We start from the raw sequence: 23262 nt of genomic DNA, 5'->3' as shown, positions 1-23262 counted from the left end.
CATATGCTTGTAAATACAGGCAGTGTCGTGGTTTGGTGCACAAGGTTACCTGGGTCAGGTGATGACCAACGTCCAGTGTCTGAGGCTTGGAGTTGAAGTCGAGGAGGCTGAATATAGCTAATTTGCATGGGATTTGGATAGCAGCGAGAACTGCCTTTGATACGAGTTCAAGGTTATGAACCATGCAGTGGTAATGTACCGGACTGGTTACCGGCTGAAAAAAGCTGGACCGGACTGTTTATTGGCCGATTAATACAGCTGGACCAGACTTGCTACCGGCTGAAGAGATGCTTTTGGAACAGACTGGCTACTCGTTAAGGAATACAGCTGGACTGGACTGGCTACCGGCTGAAGAGATGCTGCTGAACCGAACTGGCTACCGGTTGAGAAATACAGCTGGACCGGACTGGCTACCACCTGACGAGATGCCTCTGGACCGAACTGGCTACCGCTGGGGAATACAGCAGGACCGGACTGGTTACCAGCTGAGGATATACAGGACCGGACTGGTTACCAGCTGAGGATATACAGGACCGGACTGGTTACCAGCTGAGGATATACAGGACCGGACTGGTTACCAGCTGAGGATATACAGGACCGGACTGGTTACCAGCTGAGGATATACAGGACTGGACTGGTTACCAGCTGAGGATATGCTGGGCCTGATAGTGCCACACAGAAGAAGCAAAATAGGTTCACCTGTCACACTAACTGTGACTAGTTGCACAGGCTCCTTCCTGTTCCTGGAGATATGTTTTATACCCTTAGGTAGACAGCCATTGGTGGAAGGAGTCAGCGGAGAGTAACCAGCACTCCTACTGGCAAATAGTCTGTTCAGCTGACTAGGAAATATGGCTGCTGGAACTTCTTGTGAACACAATGAACAGAGAGACCAGAACAGGGAGGATGTAGGGAGTAGCACAGAAGAATGGATGTAAGGAGCAGGGAGGGAGGGTGTGTGTAGGGAGCAGTACAGAAGAATGGATGTAAGGAGCAGGGAGGGTGGGTGTAGGGAGCAGCGGGAGGGTGGGTGTAGGGAGTAGGGAGCAGCACAGAAGAATGGATGTAAGGAGCAGGGAGGGTGGGTGTAGGGAGCAGGGTGGATATAGGGAGCAGTACAGAAGAATGGATGTAAGGAGCAGGGTGGGTGTAGGGAGCAGCGGGAGGATGGGTGTAGGGAGGATATAGGGAGGAGTACAGAAGAATGGATGTAAGGAGCAGGGAGGGTGGGTGTAGGGAGCAGCGGGAAGGTGGGTGTAGGGAGCAGGGAGGATGTAGGGAGCAGCACAGAAGAATGGATGTAAGGAGCAGGGAGGGTGGGTGTAGGGAGCAGCGGGAGGGTGGGTGTAGGGAGCAGGGAGGATGTAGGGAGCAGCACAGAAGAATGGATGTAAGGAGCAGGGAGGGTGGGTGTAGGGAGCAGCGGGAGGGTGGGTGTAGGGAGCAGGGAGGATATAGGGAGCAGTATAGAAGAATGGATGTAAGGAGCAGGGTGGGTGTAGGGAGCAGCGGGAGGATGGGTGTAGGGAGGATATAGGGAGGAGTACAGAAGAATGGATGTAAGGAGCAGGGAGGGTGGGTGTAGGGAGCAGCACAGAAGAATGGATGTAAGGAGCAGGGAGGGTGGGTGTAGGGAGCAGCACAGAAGAATGGATGTAAGGAGCAGGGAGGGTGGGTGTAGGGAGCAGCGGGAAGGTGGGTGTAGGGAGCAGGGAAGATATAGGGAGCAGGGAGGAAGTTGGGAGCAGTACAGAAGAATGGATGTAAGGAGCAGGGAGGGTGGGTGTAGGGAGCAGCGGGAAGGTGGGTGTAGGGAGCAGGGAGGATATAGGGAGCAGTACAGAAGAATGGATGTAAGGAGCAGGGAGGGTGGGTGTAGGGAGCAGCGGGAGGGTGGGTGTAGGGAGCAGGGAGGATATAGGGAGCAGTACAGAAGAATGGATGTAAGGAGCAGGGAGGGTGGGTGTAGGGAGCAGCGGGAAGGTGGGTGTAGGGAGCAGGGAAGATATAGGGAGCAGGGAGGAAGTTGGGAGCAGTACAGAAGAATGGGTGTAGGGAGCAGCGGGAGGGTGGGTGTAGGGAGCAGCGGGAAGGTGGGTGTAGGGAGCAGGGAGGATATAGGGAGCAGTACAGAAGAATGGATGTAAGGAGCAGGGAGGGTGGGTGTAGGGAGCAGCGGGAGGGTGGGTGTAGGGAGCAGGGAGGATATAGGGAGCAGCACAGAAGAATGGATGTAAGGAGCAGGGAGGGTGGGTGTAGGGAGCAGCAGGAAGGTGGGTGTAGGGAGCAGGGAGGATATAGGGAGCAGTACAGAAGAATGGATGTAAGGAGCAGGGAGGGTGGGTGTAGGGAGCAGGGAGGATATAGGGAGCAGTACAGAAGAATGGATGTAAGGAGCAGGGAGGGTGGGTGTAGGGAGCAGCACAGAAGAATGGATATAAGGAGCAATAAGGGAGGGTGGGTGTAGCAAGCAGGGAGGATGTCAGAAGAGGGGAGGGAGGATGTTGGGAGCAGTGAGGGAGGGTAGGCGTAGGTAGCGATACTTAAGTATTACTTACTATTAGGCGGGCAGCAGCCATGGACACACAGTGAAAGTGCTGGCGGCATTTCAAATGTAGCGCTGTCTGCCAGCCAGTCTGAACTGGCAGTCCGGCAGCCAATCAGGAGCCGCTGCTGCCGCTTCCCTGATTGGCTGGCGGCTGGCTCTATATTTGAAATGCTGCCGGTGCGGTCACTGTGTGTTTATGGCTGACCGATTAAGATGTAAATACCTCGCTGACAGGTGGGCCGCACAGCCGGGCAGCGCTGTGCTATAGTGCTCAGCGCTGCCCGGCAAAACTGCGCATGCACAACCTAATCCCGTGAATCCCAGGATTGGAGGCTCCAATCCCGGGATTCAAATCCCGGTATATTTGGGCCTCCCTATTCACAAGTTATACCAACTCTCTCATTGCATCTGCAGGTTTAATATATATCCCATTGTTTCCATGTTTAATAAGTTTATTGTTGACTATTTTCTTTTAGTCATAATTAGTTGGTGTTCACATCGATCAGTGAAATACTCCTTTGGGCAGGGGCGCTTTAAGAGGAGGAGGCCCGTGTGCAGCCTCCTCTGTTCAGGTCCCTCCTCTCTGCCGGCAGCGCTGTAGAGTCTGACCACTAGAGGTCTCAGACTCTACTGCGCATCTGCAGTTCTCCGGGATATTGGTGTAGCGCCCATTTTCCCAGTGATTACTGCGCATGCGCAGAACGTCAGCGAAAATGGGCGCTGTGCTATTTTCTTGGTGATTTAAGTTAACACCGCTGCTGCAGTCGGAGAATGAGTATTCAAAAAAATGGGTGCGGCGGGGGCTTCCCCATGACTCACGGGCCCGTGTGCACCACACACACACACACACACACACACACACACACACACACACACACACACACACACACACACACACACACTACACCCATTATAAATACGCCAGTGCCTTTGGGTACATATTCGACATATTGCAGAGTAAAATTAACTACAGTATATGGAATTTCTTTTTGTTCAAGATCAGATGGCCTCTGGTTACTCACTGCGTGCTACCATGCGTCTGTATAAGGCAGTCTCACATTCCTAGTGATGAACTATCAGCAATTAAAAAAACAAATATGCAATTCGTAGCAAAGCACCCTTGTCCCGTCATTTACCAATTTACATACAGTTTACAGGACAATGACCATTTCCATTATCATAAGAATGTTTCCAGTAGATACTGTTCTGTTCTCACTGAGAGTTCATCTTGGCAGACCACAGTCACCAAAGAGCAGTGAGGAATTTATACAATTCCAGGGTGTTCCTCATATCTGAATTAATAATGCCATAGATTACATATGAATTAATAATTAATAATGCCATAGATTACTGTAAAGTAAAGGATACAACATAGGCACGTGACATAGAGAAAACGCCATAGTCATTGTTTGAGAGGCGCAGTGTTTCTCTGCCTGACTTTTGCTTGGAGCTGACTCTCCATGTTATATGCTTTTCTAACCCCCCCCCCCCCCCCCCCCCAAAAAAAAAGAAAAGAAAAAAAGAAAAAATTAAATTGTGCTCACTTGCAAAATGCAAATGTAGCCTTTTACTCAACAGAATCAGGTGTAATAATCTCAAAAAGGTGGAAAGCTTCTAAATATGCTTTTCACCGACGTTTCTACCATTCTGGTTTATTAATGCAGAACAGAAGGAATTTAGTAACAGACAAAGGGATAAATACTCCGGGAGCTACGCTTACATTAACAGCTGACTGACAGACTAGTGCCGGGGTGATAAATGAAGGCAGCAGCCGTCTGTCAGAAGAGGCGGGGGCTAATATTACTTAGACCAGAGGTCTTCCAGAGCATTTTTGTGGTCCCCTGCAGCCTTGTTACCTTTCAGACCTCCTATCATGTCATTCTTTTCTTACTAGAATCTGCAACCCCATGAAAAAATGACTGTGGTGATCTGAATAAGTGTGTGTTACCCTCATAGTCATTCTAGTCATTCCATTACAGAATCCTTTCAGAATGAATCATGCTAAGCAAGGGGCTTATTATGTTTCCATATGGCTAAGATAAACACGGATGCGACCTGTAGAATATATTTTTGCCCGAAATGAATACTGTAGTGTAGGCCAGGGCAACCTCTCCAGCTGTTATGAAACTACAAGTCCCAGCATGCCCTCCCACCAATCAGCTGGTAAAGCATGCTGGAACTAGTGGTTCCCGCTGACTAAAGTACGGTTTAATATCACCATTAGCTTCCCTCGCTAACATGAGGCCGCGTGTGAAGCAGGGGTAACCCGGATCCTGTCTCCTCAGTTTATCAGCACAACTAGATCATGGGGGTAACTGTATGTATTTGTATGACTAATTAACAATTTACATTTACACTACTGAGGAAACACCCATTACATTCCTAAAAAAATGTCTCCCTTATGCCGGTCATACACATTCAGATAAAATACCGCTGAGACAGACAGACATACTGTACTACCTGACAGCCTGTAGCCCGGCGGATATCTCAGTGTATGACCACATGACTTGGCATGTCCGTCTGATCGATATTTTGTTATAAGGCGGATCGCCCAGATAATGGTATAATGTATTAGTCAATAAAACAACAATAAAACAACAACAAATAAACAGATGAATACAAACGTGAAAAAATATACAAAGTGAAAACTAAAACCCGTGCATTAGTGTCATAAAACTGTATTAGAGGCAGATTATAGTAGACATGCTGTAGCGATGATCACTCGCATACATATGTATACCAGCACTCAGTCATTTTTCAATGAATCCCTTATTCAGAGGTTCCCAAACGCTGTCATCAAGGCACCTCAACAGTCCAGGTTTTAGGTATATCCATGGCTCAGCACAGATGGTTAAATCAAATTGACTAAGGTGCTAATTAAGTCACCTGTGGCCAAGCATGGATAAATTTAAAACCAGGACCGTTGGAGTTCCTTGAGGAATTAACAAACTATTCTGACATGTAAGAAAGACATCAGTTTACCTCCTCTGCTACCTATCAAGATTTTTTTTCATTTTTTTTTTTAATAATTACAGTTCAAAGCTCAGAAAGCTGTACAGTAGAAGACTTTCAGAGTGCTGGGGATAGAGGAGGCCATTATAGAAAAAAAATCTATATCACTTTCTATCGTAGCTGGTATAGTAACTCGGTCAGGTTCCAGAAATGACTATTTCAGTAAAGTTCTCATGCAAACACACAAGATCCCTGTGAGTGGCGAACTAATCTTTTATAGAACACGTTTCAGCATCTATAAGCAATATAACGGAGACAAGCAATGTGGATGTTGAAATTAATATAAAATAGTTTATTTAGATCTGTTGCTTTCTAATAAATACACAAGTAATATCACTGACAAACATACATAGAGCTCTAGAGGCATCTGCGCTATCAGGTTCCCTATGAAGAAGTTGTAGGCAGAGGACATGGGGAAGCAGCACTGTAATACAAGTGGAGGCGGCGTTGGCTGTCCCCCTGCACTGCACACCCATCACTTCTCCTCATCAGAAGAAACGCCTTCAATTTCGTCACGATCTCCTCCAATGGCCATCCAGAAAGCTTTGGCAACCTAAAATGAGAGGTGTGAGGCCAGGGCCGGTGCAAGGTTTCTCAACACCCTAGGCAAAACTTCTAGCTACTGCCCGCCCCCCCCCCCCCCTCCCTCACTCCCCTCCCAATACCCTCTTTCCATCTAGGAAAGGTGAGAGGGGTGAGTCATGGTGTGTGAGGGTTGGTTGTAAGACAGAACGGGGAGGAGAGAGAGAAAAAGAGGGTTTCAGGGAGAGAGAAAAAGAGGGGGGAGCAAGGGAGAGAGAGGGGGGGGATGAGTGAGAGACTGTATCAGGGAGAAAGAGAACAGTGAGATAGTGAAAGAGGGTGTCAGAGATAGAGAGAGAGAAAGAAAGAAACGAAGAGCGAGAGAGAGAGAGAGAGGGTATAAGGGAGAGAGAGGGTGTCAACCAAGGAGAGGGGAGGTTTTGGAAACAGTCAGCGAGCACAGCAATTTAAGTCAAAGTAGTTAGAGAGGGGTCAAAGAACAGTCCACATCAAAATGACATTAAAATAACTAGCGTATATTTCATATAGCAGGTGGAGGTATGCCCAGAGAATAAATATAGTCTTAACAGAAAAATGACAGAAAGAAACTCTTTTGTTGTGCACTCTTGTCTATGAAAAAATTGAAATAGTTAAAACTTAACTTTTATTAGTTAGAATTAGAATAGATATATGATAGCTCTCAGATAAATTTCACATCGGGCATAACACAAGAAAGAAATTTAAAAAGCCAAGCCAGCAAGGTCAATTCTAACTGCAGTTGGTAATATTATCATTCGCTTACAATTGTTCCTGGACTGTGGCACTAATTTTGGGGATGAACTGGCTCTTTTGAGTACTGGCCAACAGTATACAATCCATATTAAGTATATGGGACTTTCTCAACTTATTGCAGTGCTATATTATGCCCTAAATTTCAATTAGATACACCGTTGTTTTAATTATCTGTTGCAACAGTATAAATGAATTTTTAATTCTTTATTAAAATTGTAAGTATATTCTTATCCAGTTTCCTAGCGCTTTTTCTTGTTTATTGGTACAAGAAAGAAATTTCTAGGGTTGGCAAAAATATCAGGAATAATATTAAGAAATTGGAGTTCAATGACTCAATTCAAAACATATAGGCAGTCCTATATAAATATAATGACAGTCTGATACTGTTATAAAAATGTCCAGAACCTGAAATATAGATAATAAAAAGCCGAATGCTTCGATATAAGGAGTTTCATCGATTATAGGTCAGACTGACACTATATTAGGCCGAAGCTATTTCCACACACACACACACACACACACACACACACACACACACACACACACACACACAAAGTGTGTTGCTGAACTGGCTAACAATGTGTCAATGTAAAACTTAATGTGATACAATACTGTTGTGTAAGGGTAATGAAAGAAACAAATCAGAATCATTAAAGTACAGTTCAAAATAAGTCTGCCGCATAAATGGGTACAATGTATAAGTTGTGCAGTGAAAATATTACTGATTAGTTTAGATTCAGTGATGTACAGTATCTACCACAATAAAACCCTGGATGGGGTGATAGAAAAGAAGGGGTGATAGAAAAGAAGGTCTCACGGTGTATGAGCTCCGTAGGGCAGCTGCGGCTCTGTCACATGCAAAGGGTCGCAGTGATGACAGAGTGACCGTGTCCGCAGAGCCGGCACTCTAGAGAGGAGACGGAGGTATATAGAATGTCTGCTATTAGAAAAATGGAGTCAGATTGTCCCTGATGAATTAAATTCAGTGCAGGGACACTGCTGACACATGATCCAATGACAGCACTTTGGATTGGAGAGGTAGAGAGATGGGATGAGGTGTGGTCACAGGAGAGGATTAGAGCTGCAGAGGGGTAGAACAAAGTTCCGGTGAGGTTGTGGAGAGCCGCTGCTGCCTGCTGTGTGCGATGTATAGTCACAGTGGACAGCAGTGAGCGGGTCCTGCCGCAGCTGTGACCGGATAGAAGGAAGGAAGAGTGGGCAGCTGTGGGGAGCAGTCGAGTTAGCAGCGCGTCCTGTTGCAGTGCCCTGTTTTGAATTGAGTAATTGGACTCAAATTTCTTAAAATTATTCCTGATATTTTCGCCAACACTAGAAATGTCTTTCTACAGTTATACCCCATGATAAATGTATCTCAGAGGCTATCGTATATCTATTCTAATTAGGACTAATAAAAGTTACGTGTTAACTAAATCCATTTTTTCATAGACAAGAGTGCCCAACAAGAGTTTCTCTTTTTTCCTGCCGAGAGAGAGAGGGAAAGAGGGAATGAGGGAAAGAGAGTGGAGAGAGAGGGTGTTAGAGAAGAGAGAAGGAAAGAAAGGGGGGAAAGAGTGATGGAGAAAGAGGGATAAGAGGGAAGAGAGAGTGAGGGGGAGAGAAAAGAGGGATAGAGAGAGTGTCAGGGAGAGAGGGAAAGGGAGGGGGGGTGATTGGGAGAGAGACAGAGGGTGTCAGGGAGAGAGAGAGTGGAGCAAGAGAGAGTGTGTGTCAGGGAGAGAGGGGAGAGCCAGTGAGAGGGAGGGGCGAGTGAGCTAGAGTGAGAGACAGAGGGTGTCAAGGAGAGAGAGCCTGTCAGCGAGAGAAAGAGGTAGAGAGAGACAAAGAGAAAGGGGAGCAAGTGGGAGAGAGAGGGTGTCAGGAAAGGAGGGAGACAGAGAGGGGGGAGCAAAAGAGATGGGTGGGTTAGTGAGTGGCAGAGAGAGAGTGAATCAGGGAGAGAAAGAGTGGGATGGAGAGAGAGAGAGAGAGAGAGAGAGAGAGAGAGAGAGAGAGAGAAAGAGATGGAGGGGAAGAGAGGGAGATGGAGGGGGAGAGAGGGGGGGGTGAGATGGAGAGAGAAAGGAGAGAGATGGAGAGAGAGAGAATGGAGAGAGATAGAGGGAGAGAGAGCGGAGAGATAGAGGGAGAGAGAGCGGAGAGATAGAGGGAGAGAGAGCGGAGAGATAGAGGGAGAGAGAGCAGAGAGATAGAGGGAGAGAGAGCAGAGAGATAGAGGGAGAGAGAGCAGAGAGATAGAGGGAGAGAGAGCAGAGAGATAGAGGGAGAGAGAGCAGAGAGATAGAGGGAGAGAGAGCAGAGAGATAGAGGGAGAGAGAGCGGAGAGATAGAAGGAGAGGGGGGAGAGATAGAGGGAGAGAGAGGGGAGAGATAGAGGGAGAGAGAGGGGAGAGATAGAGGGAGAGAGAGCAGAGAGATAGAGGGAGAGAGAGCAGAGAGATAGAGGGAGAGAGAGCAGAGAGATAGAGGGAGAGAGAGCAGAGAGATAGAGGGAGAGAGAGCAGAGAGATAGAGGGAGAGAGAGCAGAGAGATAGAGGGAGAGAGAGCAGAGAGATAGAGGGAGAGAGAGCAGAGAGATAGAGGGAGAGGGGGGAGAGAGAGGGAGAGAGAGAAGAGATAGAGGGAGAGAGAGCGGAGAGATAGAGGGAGAGGGGGGAGAGATAGAGGGAGAGAGAGGGGAGAGATAGAGGGAGAGAGAGAGCGGAGAGATAGAGGGAGAGAGAGTGGAGAGGGGGGAGAGATAGGGAGAGAGAGCGGAGAGATAGAGGGAGAGAGAGCGGAGAGATAGAGGGAGAGAAAGCGGATAGATAGAGGGAGAGAGAGCGGAGAGATAGAGGGAGAGAAAGCGGAGAGATAGAGGGAGAGAGAGCGGAGAGATAGAGGGAGAGATAGAGGGAGAGATAGCGGAGAGATAGAGGGAGAGAGAGCAGAGAGATAGAGGGAGAGAGAGCAGAGAGATAGAGGGAGAGAGAGCAGAGAGATAGAGGGAGAGAGAGCAGAGAGATAGAGGGAGAGAGAGCAGAGAGATAGAGGGAGAGAGAGCAGAGAGATAGAGGGAGAGAGAGCAGAGAGATAGAGGGAGAGAGAGCAGAGAGATAGAGGGAGAGAGAGCAGAGAGATAGAGGGAGAGAGAGCAGAGAGATAGAGGGAGAGGGGGGAGAGAGAGGGAGAGAGAGAAGAGATAGAGGGAGAGAGAGCGGAGAGATAGAGGGAGAGGGGGGAGAGATAGAGGGAGAGAGAGGGGAGAGATAGAGGGAGAGAGAGCGGAGAGATAGAGGGAGAGATAGCGGAGAGATAGAGGGAGAGAGAGCGGAGAGATAGAGGGAGAGAGAGCGGAGAGATAGAGGGGGAGAGAGAGCGGAGAGATAGAGGGAGAGGGGGGAAAGATAGAGGGAGAGAGAGTGGAGAGATAGAGGGAGAGAGAGTGGAGAGATAGAGGGAGAGAGAGTGGAGAGATAGAGGGAGAGGGGGGAGATAGAGAGTAGGGATAGGTAGATGGATAGAGGGAGAGAGGGGAGCGATAGAGGGAGAGAGAGGGGAGCGATAGAGGGAGAGAGAGGGGAGCGATAGGGAGATGGATAGAGGGAGGGAGGGGGAAGAGAGAGAGGGGGGAGAGAGAGAGAGAGGGGGGGAGAGAGAGAGGGGGGGGGAGAGAGGGGGGAGAGAAAAAGAGAGAGAGAGGGGGGGGGGAGAGAAAGAGAGAGAGAGGAGGGAGAGAGAGAGAGAGCGGAGAGATAGAGGGAGAGGGGGGAGATAGAGAGTAGGGATAGGGAGATGGATAGAGGGAGAGAGAGGGGAGCGATAGAGGGAGAGAGAGGGGAGTGATAGGGAGATGGATAGAGGGAGGGAGGGGGAAGAGAGAGAGAGGGGGGAGAGAGAGAGGGGGGGAGAGAGAGAGAGAGAGAGAGGGGGGGAGAGAGAGAGGGGGGGGGGAGAGAGAGAGAGAGAGGGGGGAGAGAGAGAGAGAGAGAGAGAGGAGAAGGAGAGAAACTACCTGTTCCGGCCTTGGTAGGCATCAGGGGATGTGTCTGATGGGGGCGGGCAAGTCACAGAATTAGGCCCCGCCCCCTTTCCACCCGCGAATCGCGGCAATGCATTCCCCTGCTGCCACATTGTGGGGTCCCCTGGATGACCACTCCGCCTCGTCTTTCCTATAATCTGGCCCTGCTGCATACATACACAGCAAGCCGGCACTACAGAGCCAGGCCAGGCTAATGGGAGGAAACGCCAGCGCTGCCATAATCACACTGACTCACCATGTATCCACGGGTCTCCTGTCGGTGCCCCTGCTGCCAGTCTGGCCGAAGAGCTGCAGCGACCCATCAGCGCGGTCATCATACAGGGGGGATGTCGGTGGAAGTGGCTGTCCAGCCTGCCCTCGGAAGTGGATGGAGGAGCGCCAGGTACTTGGGGTGGAGAGGGGAGGGGGGGATGTGACATGACCACCTGACCTACACACGCTGACCACCTCTGGCGAATAGGAAAAGGACATGGGCGGGCGCACACTCGTCAGAGTGCAGTCTGCTCTGCCATCACCGGGTGTCTGGTCTGCTCTGCCATCACCGGGTGTCTGGTAGAAGAGCTTCATTTTTTCCCCAGGCAGCCTCAGCGGGTCGCCCTTCAGGTCCTGGCGCCCATAGGCAGCTGCCTAAAGCTGCCTAATGGAAGCGCCGGCCCTGCGTGAGGCACATCCACTGACTAATACTGACTAGATGACCTGCTTCTCCTCCTCTAATAATTACCGCGCAATACACTGTGGCAGATCAGGATTATCATCTACGTGGCATGCGTGTGCATAAACCCATCATTTACCTTTTCTGCATGCAACTTTCTTTGCTCATGTGGCAATGTGGCAGCTTTATCTGTTGATAAAAAGAAAACAAAACAACATTAAGGAAAATACTCATAAGGATTAAACAATGAGGGCTATTTCTAAAAAAAAAAAAGAAAGTAGTTGTAAGTGTAAAAAACAAAAATACGTAGTTCTGGTAGCCTTACCGTCGATAACTCTATTTCTCCTAAGTCCACAGTATCCAAAGGATAAACACTGGGATATGACGTAGCGTCAGCGGATTGGCACCAACGTTCAAAAGCTTTCGGCATCCCAGAATGCAATAGGCCAGTCCCCTACATCCCCATCTCCTGGCGCAGGCAAATCAGTTGTTTTCCAAAGCTCCAGGCAGAAGCATCATAGAGAGCCCTAATCAGGCGAGAAGAACACACATGCACACCCTTCCGTACAAGAAGGAAGAGGTTAGTTAGTAAAAGGATCCTCAAATCAGGTGCGTCAGGGTGGGATCCCTGTGGATTCTGTGGACTTAGGAGAAATAGAGTTAGATGATAAATCTACCATAACTATGTATTTATCCTGCAGGGTCCACAGATCATCCACAGGATAAACATTGGGATGTCCCAAAGCAAATTTAGTGGAGGGGACGCTCCTGACTGGACAGGAGAATCCTTCGCCTCAATTCAGCGTCCAGAGAGGCAAAGGTATCGGGCATAATGGGGGTAATTCAGAGTTGATCGCAGCAGCAAATTTGTTAGCAGTTGGGCAAAACCATGTGCACTGCAGGGGGGGGCAGATATAACATTTGCAGAGAGAGTTAGATTTGAGTGGGTTATTTTATTTCTGGGCAGGGTAAATACTGGCTGCTTTATTTTTTACACTGCAATTTAGATTTCAGTTTGAACACACCCCACCCAAATCTTATCTAAATATAACTCACATGTCATATCTGCCCCCCTGCAGTGCATATGGTTTTGCCCAACTGCTAACAAATTTGCTGCTGCGATCAACTCTGAATTAGGCCCAATGTCTGATGAATGTGTTAATGGAAGACCATATTGTGCTGCTCATGAAGGACCTACCTCACAAGTAGAGTGAGCAGAGACTTAAGCTGGAATAGGGAGATCAGCTTGAGAATATGCTTCTGAAATAGTCATCCGAAGCCACCTCGCCAGTGTCTGCTTGTCAGCAGGCCATCCTCTCTTGTGAAATCTGTAGAGAACGAAGAGTTTCTGTCTTTCTGATGGCACTGGTACGTCCAAGGATGCATCTCCCGCAGAAAGATCCGGCCCTTGCAAGGCCAGTACTACAATTTCTTTGTTAAGGTGGAATTTAGACACCAGCTTAGGAAGATAACCAGATTTGGTTCTGAGAACCGCTCTATCTTGATAAAATATCAGAAAAGGAGGACGACATAACAGTGCCACCAAGTCTGAAACTCTTCTGGCTGAAGCAATAGCCAGTAGAAAGAGAACTTTAGCTGTCAACCATTTAAGATCCACTTGCTTCAGTGGTTCAAATGGGGCAATTTGAAGCGCCTTTAGGACTAAACTTAGATCCCAAGGAGCTGTAGGAGGAACAAAAGGAGGGGAGGTTGTATGTGAAGAATTCCTTGGAAAAAAGTGCGAACATCCTGTAGGTTAGCAATTTTCTTTTGAAACCATACAGTCAGTGCTGACACCTGAACTCTCAAGGAAGCCACCCGTATACCTTTGTTCATTCCTGCCTGAAGGAATGCTAGGACTCTGGAAACTCTGAAAGACCTAGGGTCAAATTTGCTGTCACTGCATCACTGAATATAGGCTTCCCATATTTAGTAATAAATGAGAGCAGAGGATGGTTTCCTTGCTCTGAGCAATGTTTGAATTACCGGTTGTGAAAATCCTCTTACGTTCAGGATGGAAGTCGCAAAAGCCACACCGTCAAAGACAGCCGATCCAGGTGCTTGAGATAGCAAGGACCCTGAGACAGTAGGTCTGGACGTTGAGGGAGCAGGAATGGAGCATCCAACGACAGCCTCTGCAGATCTGTTTACCAATGTCTTCTGGGCCAAGCCGGAGCTATTAGTATCACGGCGCCCTTTCCCCGTTTTACCTTTCGCATCACCCTGGGTAACAGGGCGATCAGTGGAAACACATAAGCCAGATGAAAGACCCATCTTACTGACAGGGTGTCTACAAAGGTCGCATTGGGATCCTTTGTCCTTGACCCGTATGCAGGAACTTTGTTGTTCTGACAGGAAACCATGAGATCTATCTTCGGTAACCCTCAATTGTCTACCCGAGTCTGGAAGACCGCGGGGTGTAAAGCCCATTCATTTGCATGAATGGCATGTCGACTGAGAAAATCCGCTTCCCAGTTTAGGACTTACGGAATAAACACTGCGGACAAGGCTGCATGATGAAGTTCTGACCTTCTCCTTCATTGCTTTTTGGCTGGGAGTTCCTCCCTGATGATTGAGGTACGCTACTGCCGTTGCATTTTACGAGTGAATTTGAACTGGTTTCCCCTGATGAATGTCCTTTGCCTGAATTAGTGCCATATATATGGCTCGGAGTTCCAATATATTTATTGGCAGGCATCTTTCTTCCTTGGTCCACTGCCCTTGGAAGCAACTTCTTTCCGACACTGCTCCCCAGCCCTGAAGACTGGCATCCGTTGTCAGAACCTCCCAATCTGAGATCCAAAAGGGTCTCCTTTTGTCCAGATGGGTATAGGAGCTGGCATTATCTGCTCAGCTATATTGGATAATGTCTGTGCAAAAGAAGCCCATGGGGGTTCAACTTGAACCTGTGCCTGCCTTGGATTATTAAGGAGGCTCTGGTGAAAACTAAAACAATTTGCACATAATCCATTTTGAACCAGATCTTGAGAGGTTAACCCAGCTTTGCAAGACAAACATGACATGAGTGTTGGTGCTGCTGTGGAGAGTGTATCCTCGCCTCTTAGACAAAATAAACAAATCACACACCTATACAGCGTTAAATACACAATTTGTGACTGAAATCACTTTAAAACGAGTTAAAGTGACATACAATCCGATCCCTCCCTTCTTTGCACCAGCACTGAGGATCGGTATATACACAGAAACTGACAGAAATAGTAAAGTCAGCAATCACACTAGCAATCAGCCACAGGTTACACATTAGTATAATAAGCACTATGAGCACATATTCAACTACAGATACATTTCAAGTATGTAAGAGAAACATTACTGCATTACCTTATAGAGGACTTTAAACGTATTCAGTAGCACAGCGAAAGAAACAGCAGCAATAGCTTACTGACTCATGTGCATCAGGCACTTATCCAACTATTCGTACTTAATGGTAGGTAGAGACTTAGGGGGTAATTCAGAGTTGATCGCAGCAGCAAATTTGTTAGCAGTTGGGCAAAACCATGTGCACTGCAGGGGTGGTAGATATAACATTTGCAGAGAGAGTTAGATTTGGGTGGATTATTTTGTTTCTGTGCAGGGTAAATACTGGCTGCTTTATTCTTACACTGCAGTTTAGATTTCAGTTTGAACACACCCCACCCAAATCTAACTCTCTCTGCACATGTTACATCTGTCCCCCTGCAGTGCACATGGTTTTGCCCAACTGCTAACAAATTTGTTGCTATGATCAACTCTGAATTAGGCCCTCAGTGCTGTATCCCCCGTCTCAGGAGAGTGGGATACAGGGAGACTTCACCCCGCTTTCAGGATCGATCAATACGTTAGCGAACGTGGATCCAGACGCTAATAGTGTACACAACCGCCCCGTGAACCTACAGTGAACACAGACGCCCTAGTCACACAGCCGCCTATGCTGTGACTGGGTCCTTTAGATACACAGCGTCTCAGGCGGAAGCGGAAAACCAGTTCATGGCGGGAAACTCGGAGGAAACTGGTCATGAACCGGGGGGAGGGGTGACCACTGCTGACATCAACCCCAGGGATCGCGGCTTCACAATAATCCCTAGAGCCTATGATCCCTGGGGCCTAGCGCTGGTGCACCCGAGGTGGAAGCCGCTTCAGCGACTGTTCGGTAGTCTCCTCCCCGAAAACAGTGCGGCTGTGTCTTGCGTCTCCCCCGCTAAGCAGAACTGATGCCTTACCTTCTCCCCATGCTCCGGCCACAGCCAGGTAACGTCCGCTGGACTTGCTAGTACATCCTACACAGACGCCCACCGAAACAGCACTGTACATGTGGGTAAGTGTTGTAGCGACCTGGCGGAGTGTTGTTGGAGCGACTCCTTCTAAGGTGCATGTAAGACGCTTTTTAGAAAACTTGCTCAAAAAACATAAGACTATAAAAATAAATTAAATAACAAGCTTACGGCTGCCAAAATCAGCAGCCCAAAGATTGTGGTCCGGCTCCTCCCGCACCAACAAAAAACAGAATTGCCTGAGCCAGGAGGTGGGGATATAGGGGACTGGCCCGTTGCATTCTGGGAGGCCGAAAGCTTTTGATCGTTGGTACCAAACCGCTGACGCTACCTCATATCCCAATGTTTATCCTGTGGATAATCTGTGGACCCTGCAGGAGAAAATGGTGTTGTCCATAGTGTCCAATCAGATGTTTGCTATCCTTTTCTGCACTGTACTAGAAAAACGGACAGCTAGAATTTGATTGGTTGCTTTGAGCAACATCACTGTGTCTATAGTAACGTTATTTATTATTATTTATTAAGTTTATTATATAGTGCAGCAAATTTCATTGCGCTTTACAATGGGAAACAGTGTTGACAAACAAAATTGGAAACGGTGAAAAATAATAATAATTTGGGTAATAACAGGCAGTCATAAAGGTAGGAAGGCCCTGCTTGCAAGCTTACAATCTATTTGCAGGTAACATGTAAAACAATTTCCATGAAGGTCATCAAAATATATTAGAAATGTTAAATTACATTTTCTTATTTATAGGAGGATGAAAGGAAAAAATCCTAACAAAAGGGGGATAATTATTCCAGTATTACTGTAATAAGTGTAAGCTCACAGGGGTATATGCAATTCCGGGCAAGTTGCGGCTTTTTTCCGCCCGTTTTTAAATTCGACACAATGCGACCGTCGAATCCCGGCCGGCGGGTGCCGGAATTCGACATATTCAATAAAAAACGGATTCGACAGTCCCGCTGTCGAAAAACGGACCAAGTGCGTCCTGGATTCGACTTTTCGGACGGCACAAAAATGGTTAAAAAACCCTAAACAAAATTGCGTGGGGTCCCTCCTCCTAAGCATAACCAGCCTCGGGCTCTTTGAGCCGGTCCTGGTTGTAAATATACGGGGGGGAAATTGACAGAGGATCCCCCGTATTATTAGAACCAGCACCGGGCTCTGCGTCCGATCCTGGTGCAAAAAATACGGGGGACAAAAAGCGTAGGGGTCCCCCGTATTTTTAACACCAGCACCGGGCTCCACTAGCTGGAGAGATAATGCCACAGCCGGGGGACACTTTTATACCGGTCCCTGCGGCCGTGGCATTAAATCCCCAACTAGTCACCCCTGGCCGGGGTACCCTGGAGGAGTGGGGACCCCTTAAATCAAGGGGTCCCCCCCCTCCAGCCACCCAAGGGCCAGGGGTGAAGCCCGAGGCTGTCCCCCCCCATCCAAGGGCTGCGGATGGGGGGCTGATAGCCTTGTGTAAAATAAAAGAATATTGTTTTTTGCAGAAGAACTACAAGTCCCAGCAAGCCTCCCCCGCAAGCTGGTACTTGGAGAACCACAAGTACCAGCATGCGGGGGTAAAACGGGCCCGCTGGTACCTGTAGTTCTTCTGCAAAAAAATACCCAAATAAAAACAGGACACGCACACCGTGAAAGTAAAACTTTATTACATACATGCCGACACACACATACTTACCTATGTTCACACGCCGACCTCTGTCCACTTCTCCAAGTAGAATCCGGGGTACCTGAAAATAAAATTATACTCACCTAAATCCAGTGTCCTGTTCTTTTTTTGTAATCCACGTACTTAGTAAAAAAAGAAACCGCATACCCGATCCACGCACTGAAAGGGGTCCCATGTTTACACGTTTTCTCCGAATGCTGAGACCCCCCGTGACTCCTGTCACAGAGGGTCCCCTTCAGCCAATCAGGGAGCGCCACGTCGTGGCACTCTCCTGATTGGCTATGCGCGTCTGAGCTGTCAGACAGCGCATCGCACAGCCTCTCCATTATCTTCAATGGTGGGAACTTTGCGGTCAGCGGTGAGGTTACCCGCGGTCAGCCGCTGACTGCGAGTGACCTCACCGCTGACCGCAAAGTTCCCACCATTGGCAAGTATGTGTGTGTCGGCATGTATGTAATAAAGTTTTACTTTCACGGTGTGCGTGTCCTGTTTTTATTTGGGTTTTTTTTTTTGCAGAAGAACTACAGGTAGTTCTTCTGCAAAAACAATATTCTTTTATTTGTCACAAGGCTATCAGCCCCCCATCCGCAGCCCATGGATGGGGGGGGGGGGGGACAGCCTCGGGCTTCACCCCCGGCCTTTAGGTGGCTGGAGGGGGGGACCCCTTGATTTAAGGGGTCCCCACTCCTCCAGGGTACCCCGGCCAGGGGTGACTAGTTGGGGATTTAATGCCACGGCCGCAGGGACCGGTATAAAAGTGTCCCCCGGCTGTGGCATTATCTCTTCAGCTAGTGGAGCCCGATGCTGGTGTTAAAAATACGGGAGACCCCTACGCTTTTTGTCCCCCGTATTTTTGCACCAGGACCGGACGCAGAGCCCGATGCTGGTTCTAAAAATACGAGGGATCCCCTGTCAATTTTTCCCCTGTATTTTTACAACCAGGACCGGCTCAAAGAGCCCGAGGCTGGTTATGCTTAGGAGGGGGGACCCCACACATTTTTTTTTCTGGATTTTAACCCATTCCCACCCCTTCCCACTGAAAACCATGCTCTCTCTATTTTAGTCAGTTAAAAAAATAAATATTATTTTAAAAAATAAATAAATAATAGTTGTGTCTCTAATAGACAAACCAAGTACATAATCCCTTCTAATATAAATAGATATGCTATTAGCAACAAAAAAAAAAAAAGAATTTACTTACCGATAATTCTATTTCTCATAGTCCGTAGTGGATGCTGGGGACTCCGAAAGGACCATGGGGGATAGCGGCTCCGCAGGAGACTGGGCACAAAAGTAAAAGCTTTAGGACTACCTGGTGTGCACTGGCTCCTCCCCCTATGACCCTCCTCCAAGCCTCAGTTAGGATACTGTGCCCGGACGAGCGTACACAATAAGGAAGGATTTTGAATCCCGGGTAAGACTCATACCAGCCACACCAATCACACCGTACAACTTGTGATTTGAACCCCGTTAACAGCATGATACCAGAGGAGCCTCTGAAAAGATGGCTCACAACAATAATAACCCGATTTTTGTAACAATAACTATGTACAAGTATTGCAGACAATCCGCACTTGGGATGGGCGCCCAGCATCCACTACGGACTATGAGAAATAGAATTATCGGTAAGTAAATTCTTATTTTCTCTAACGTCCTAGTGGATGCTGGGGACTCCGAAAGGACCATGGGGATTATACCAAAGCTCCCAAACGGGCGGGAGAGTGCGGATGACTCTGCAGCACCGAATGAGAGAACTCCAGGTCCTCCTCAGCCAGGGTATCAAATTTGTAGAATTTTGCAAACGTATTTGCCCCTGACCAAGTAGCTGCTCGGCAAAGTTGTAAAGCCGAGACCCCTCGGGCAGCTGCCCAAGATGAGCCCACTTTCCGTGTGGAATGGGCTTTTACAGATTTTGGCTGTGGCAGGCCTGCCACAGAATGTGCAAGCTGAATTGTACTACAAATCCAACGAGCAATCGTCTGCTTAGAAGCAGGGGCACCCAGCTTGTTGGGTGCATACAGGATAAACAGCGAGTCAGATTTTCTGACTCCAGCCGTCCTGGAAACATATATTTTCAGGGCCCTGACTACGTCCAGCAACTTGGAATCCTCCAAGTCCCTAGTAGCCGCAGGCACCACAATAGGCTGGTTTAAGTGAAATGCTGAAACCACCTTAGGGAGAAATTGAGGACGAGTCCTCAATTCTGCCCTGTCCGTATGAAAAATTAGGTAAGGGCTTTTATAGGATAAAGCCGCCAATTCTGATACACGCCTGGCTGAAGCCAGGGCTAACAGCATTACCACTTTTCATGTGAGATATTTTAAGTCCACAGTGGTGAGTGGTTCAAACCAATGTGATTTTAGGAATCCCAAAACTACATTGAGATCCCAAGGTGCCACTGGAGGCACAAAAGGAGGCTGTATATGCAGTACCCCCTTGACAAACGTCTGAACTTCAGGAACTGAAGCTAGTTCTTTTTGGAAGAATATTGACAGGGCCGAAATTTGAACCTTAATGGACCCTAATTTGAGGCCCATAGACAGTCCTGTTTGCAGGAAATGCAGGAATCGACCCAGTTGAAATTCCTCTGTAGGGGCCTTCCTGGCCTCACACCACGCAACATATTTACGCCAAATACGGTGATAATGTTGCACAGTTACATCCTTCCTGGCTTTGATCAGGGTAGGGATCACTTCATCCGGAATGCCTTTTTCCTTCAGGATCCGGCGTTCAACCGCCATGCCGTCAAACGCAGCCGCGGTAAGTCTTGGAACAGACATGGTCCCTGCTGGAGCAGGTCCTTTCTTAGAGGTAGAGGCCACGGGTCTTCCGTGAGCATCTCTTGAATTTCCGGGTACCAAGTCCTTCTTGGCCAATCCGGAGCCACGAGTATAGTCTTTACACCTCTCCTTCTTATGATTCTCAGTACCTTGGGTATGAGAGGCAGAGGAGGGAACACATATACTGACTGGTACACCCACGGTGTTACCAGAGCGTCCACAGCTATTGCCTGAGGGTCCCTTGACCTGGCGCAATATCTGTCCAGTTTTTTGTTGAGGCGGGACGCCATCATGTCCACCTTTGGTTTTTCCCAACGGTTCACAATCATGTGGAAGACTTCTGGGTGAAGTCCCCACTCCCCCGGGTGAAGATCGTGTCTGCTGAGGAAGTCTGCTTCCCAGTTGTCCACTCCCGGAATGAACACTGCTGACAGTGCTATCACATGATTTTCCGCCCAGCGAAGAATCCTTGCAACTTCCGTCATTGCCCTCCTGCTTCTTGTGCCGCCCTGTCTGTTTACGTGGGCGACTGCCGTGATGTTGTCCGACTGGATCAACACCGGCTGACCCTGAAGCAGAGGCCTTGCCTGACTTAGGGCATTGTAAATGGCCCTTAGTTCCAGGATATTTATGTGAAGTGACGTTTCCATGCTTGACCACAAGCCCTGGAAATGTTTTCCCTGTGTGACTGCTCCCCAGCCTCTCGGGCTGGCATCCGTGGTCACCAGGACCCAATCCTGAATGCCGAATCTGCGGCCCTCTAGGAGATGAGCACTCTGTAACCACCACAGGAGAGACACCCTTGTCCTTGGAGACAGGGTTATCCGCTGATGCATTTGAAGATGCGATCCGGACCATTTGTCCAGCAGATCCCACTGAAAAGTTCTTGCGTGGAATCTGCCGAATGGAATCGCTTCGTAAGAAGCCACCATCTTTCCCAGGACCCTTGTGCATTGATGCACTGACACTTGGCCTGGTCTTAGGAGGTTCCTGACTAGGTCGGATAACTCCCTGGCTTTCTCCTCCGGGAGAAACACCTTTTTCTGTACTGTGTCCAGAATCATCCCTAGGAACAGCAGACGTGTCGTCGGAATCAGCTGCGATTTTGGAATATTTAGAATCCATCCGTGCTGTCGTAGTACTACTTGAGATAGTGCTACTCCGACCTCTAACTGTTCTCTGGACCTTGCCCTTATCAGGAGATCGTCCAAGTAAGGGATAATTAAGACGCCTTTTCTTCGAAGAAGAATCATCATTTCGGCCATTACCTTGGTAAAGACCCGGGGTGCCGTGGACAATCCAAACGGCAGCGTCTGAAACTGATAGTGACAGTTCTGTACCACAAACCTGAGCTACCCTTGGTGAGAAGGGCAAATTGGGACATGGAGGTAAGCATCCTTGATGTCCAGAGACACCATATAGTCCCCTTCTTCCAGGTTCGCTATCACTGCTCTGAGTGACTCCATCTTGAACTTGAACCTTTTTATTCAAGTGTTCAAGGATTTCAGATTTAAAATGGGTCTTACCGAGCCGTCCGGCTTCGGTACCACAAACAGCGTGGAATAATACCCCTTTCCCTGTTGTAGGAGGGGTACCTTGATTATCACCTGCTGGGAATACAGCTTGTGAATGGCTTCCAATACCGCCTCCCTGTCGGGGGGAGACGTTGGTAAAGCAGACTTCAGGAACCGGCGAGGGGGAGACGTCTCGAATTCCAATTTGTACCCCTGAGATACTACCTGCAGGATCCAGGGGTCCACTTGCGAGTGAGCCCACTGCGCGCTGAAATTCTTGAGACGGGCCCCCACCGTGCCCGAGTCCGCTTGTAAGGCCCCAGCGTCATGCTGAGGACTTGGCAGAAGCGGGGGAGGGCTTCTGTTCGTGGGAAGAGGCTGTCTGCTGCAGTCTTTTTCCCCTTCCTCTGCCCCGGGGCAGATATGAGTGGCCTTTTGCCCGCTTGCCCTTATGGGGACGAAAGGACTGAGCCTGAAAAGACGGTATCTTTTTCTGCTGAGAGGTGACCTGGGGTAAAAAGGTGGATTTCCCAGCCGTTGCCGTGGCCACCAGGTCCGATAGACCGACCCCAAATAACTCCTCCCCTTTATACGGCAATACTTCCATATGCCGTTTGGAATCCGCATCACCTGACCACTGTCGTGTCCATAACCCTCTTCTGGCAGAAATGGACATCGCACTTACTCTTGATGCCAGAGTGCAAATATCCCTCTGTGCATCTCGCATATATAGAAATGCATCCTTTAAATGCTCTATAGTCAATAATATATTGTCCCTGTCCAGGGTATCAATATTTTCAGGCAGGGAATCCGACCAAGCCACCCCAGCACTGCACATCCAGGCTGAGGCGATTGCTGGTCGCAGTATAATACCAGTATGTGTGTATATACTTTTTAGGATATTTTCCAGCTTCCTATCAGCTGGTTCCTTGAGGGCGGCCGTATCAGGAGACGGTAACGCCACTTGTTTTGATAAGCGCGTGAGCGCCTTATCTACCCTAGGGGGTGTTTCCCAACGTGCCCTAACCTCTGGCGGGAAAGGGTATAATGCCAATAATTTTTTAGAAATTAGCAGTTTTTTATCGGGGGAAACCCACGCTTCATCACACACCTCATTTAATTCATCTGATTCAGGAAAAACTACGGGTAGTTTTTTCACACCCCACATAATACCCTTTTTTGTGGTACTTGTAGTATCAGAAATGTTCAAAACCTCCTTCATTGCCGTGATCATGTAACGTGTGGCCCTACTGGAAAATACGTTTGTTTCCTCACCGTCGACACTGGAGTCAGTGTCAGTATCGACCTGAGGTAACGGGCGTTTTAGAGCCCCTGACGGTGTTTGAGACGCCTGTACAGGTATTAACTGATTTGCCGGCTGTCTCATGTCGTCAACAGTCTTTTGTAAAGTGCTGACACTATCACGTAATTCTTTCCATAAGACCATCC

General features: G+C 48.4%; 1 protein-coding gene across 3 annotated transcripts in view; it reads right to left on the bottom strand.

The window, feature by feature from the left end:
* Positions 1-5825: 5825 nt before the first annotated feature.
* Positions 5826-23262, bottom strand: part of AAGAB (alpha and gamma adaptin binding protein) — a 70249-nt gene continuing 52812 nt past the window's right edge. For all 3 annotated transcript variants that reach the window (XM_063925559.1, XM_063925558.1, XM_063925560.1), the window contains 2 exons: positions 11706-11755; positions 5826-6113 (listed from right to left, as the gene is read on the bottom strand). In XM_063925559.1, coding sequence (XP_063781629.1) covers positions 6036-6113; positions 11706-11755 — 128 coding nt within the window. In that variant the 3' untranslated portion in view covers positions 5826-6035. The remainder of the gene's footprint in view (positions 6114-11705; positions 11756-23262) is intronic.

Source organism: Pseudophryne corroboree, chromosome 6 (genome assembly GCF_028390025.1).
Source record: "Pseudophryne corroboree isolate aPseCor3 chromosome 6, aPseCor3.hap2, whole genome shotgun sequence".
NCBI classification, from domain to species: Eukaryota; Metazoa; Chordata; class Amphibia; order Anura; family Myobatrachidae; genus Pseudophryne; species Pseudophryne corroboree.
The sequence above is the reverse complement of the archived record's forward strand: the minus strand, read 5'-3'. Positions and strand labels throughout refer to the sequence as shown.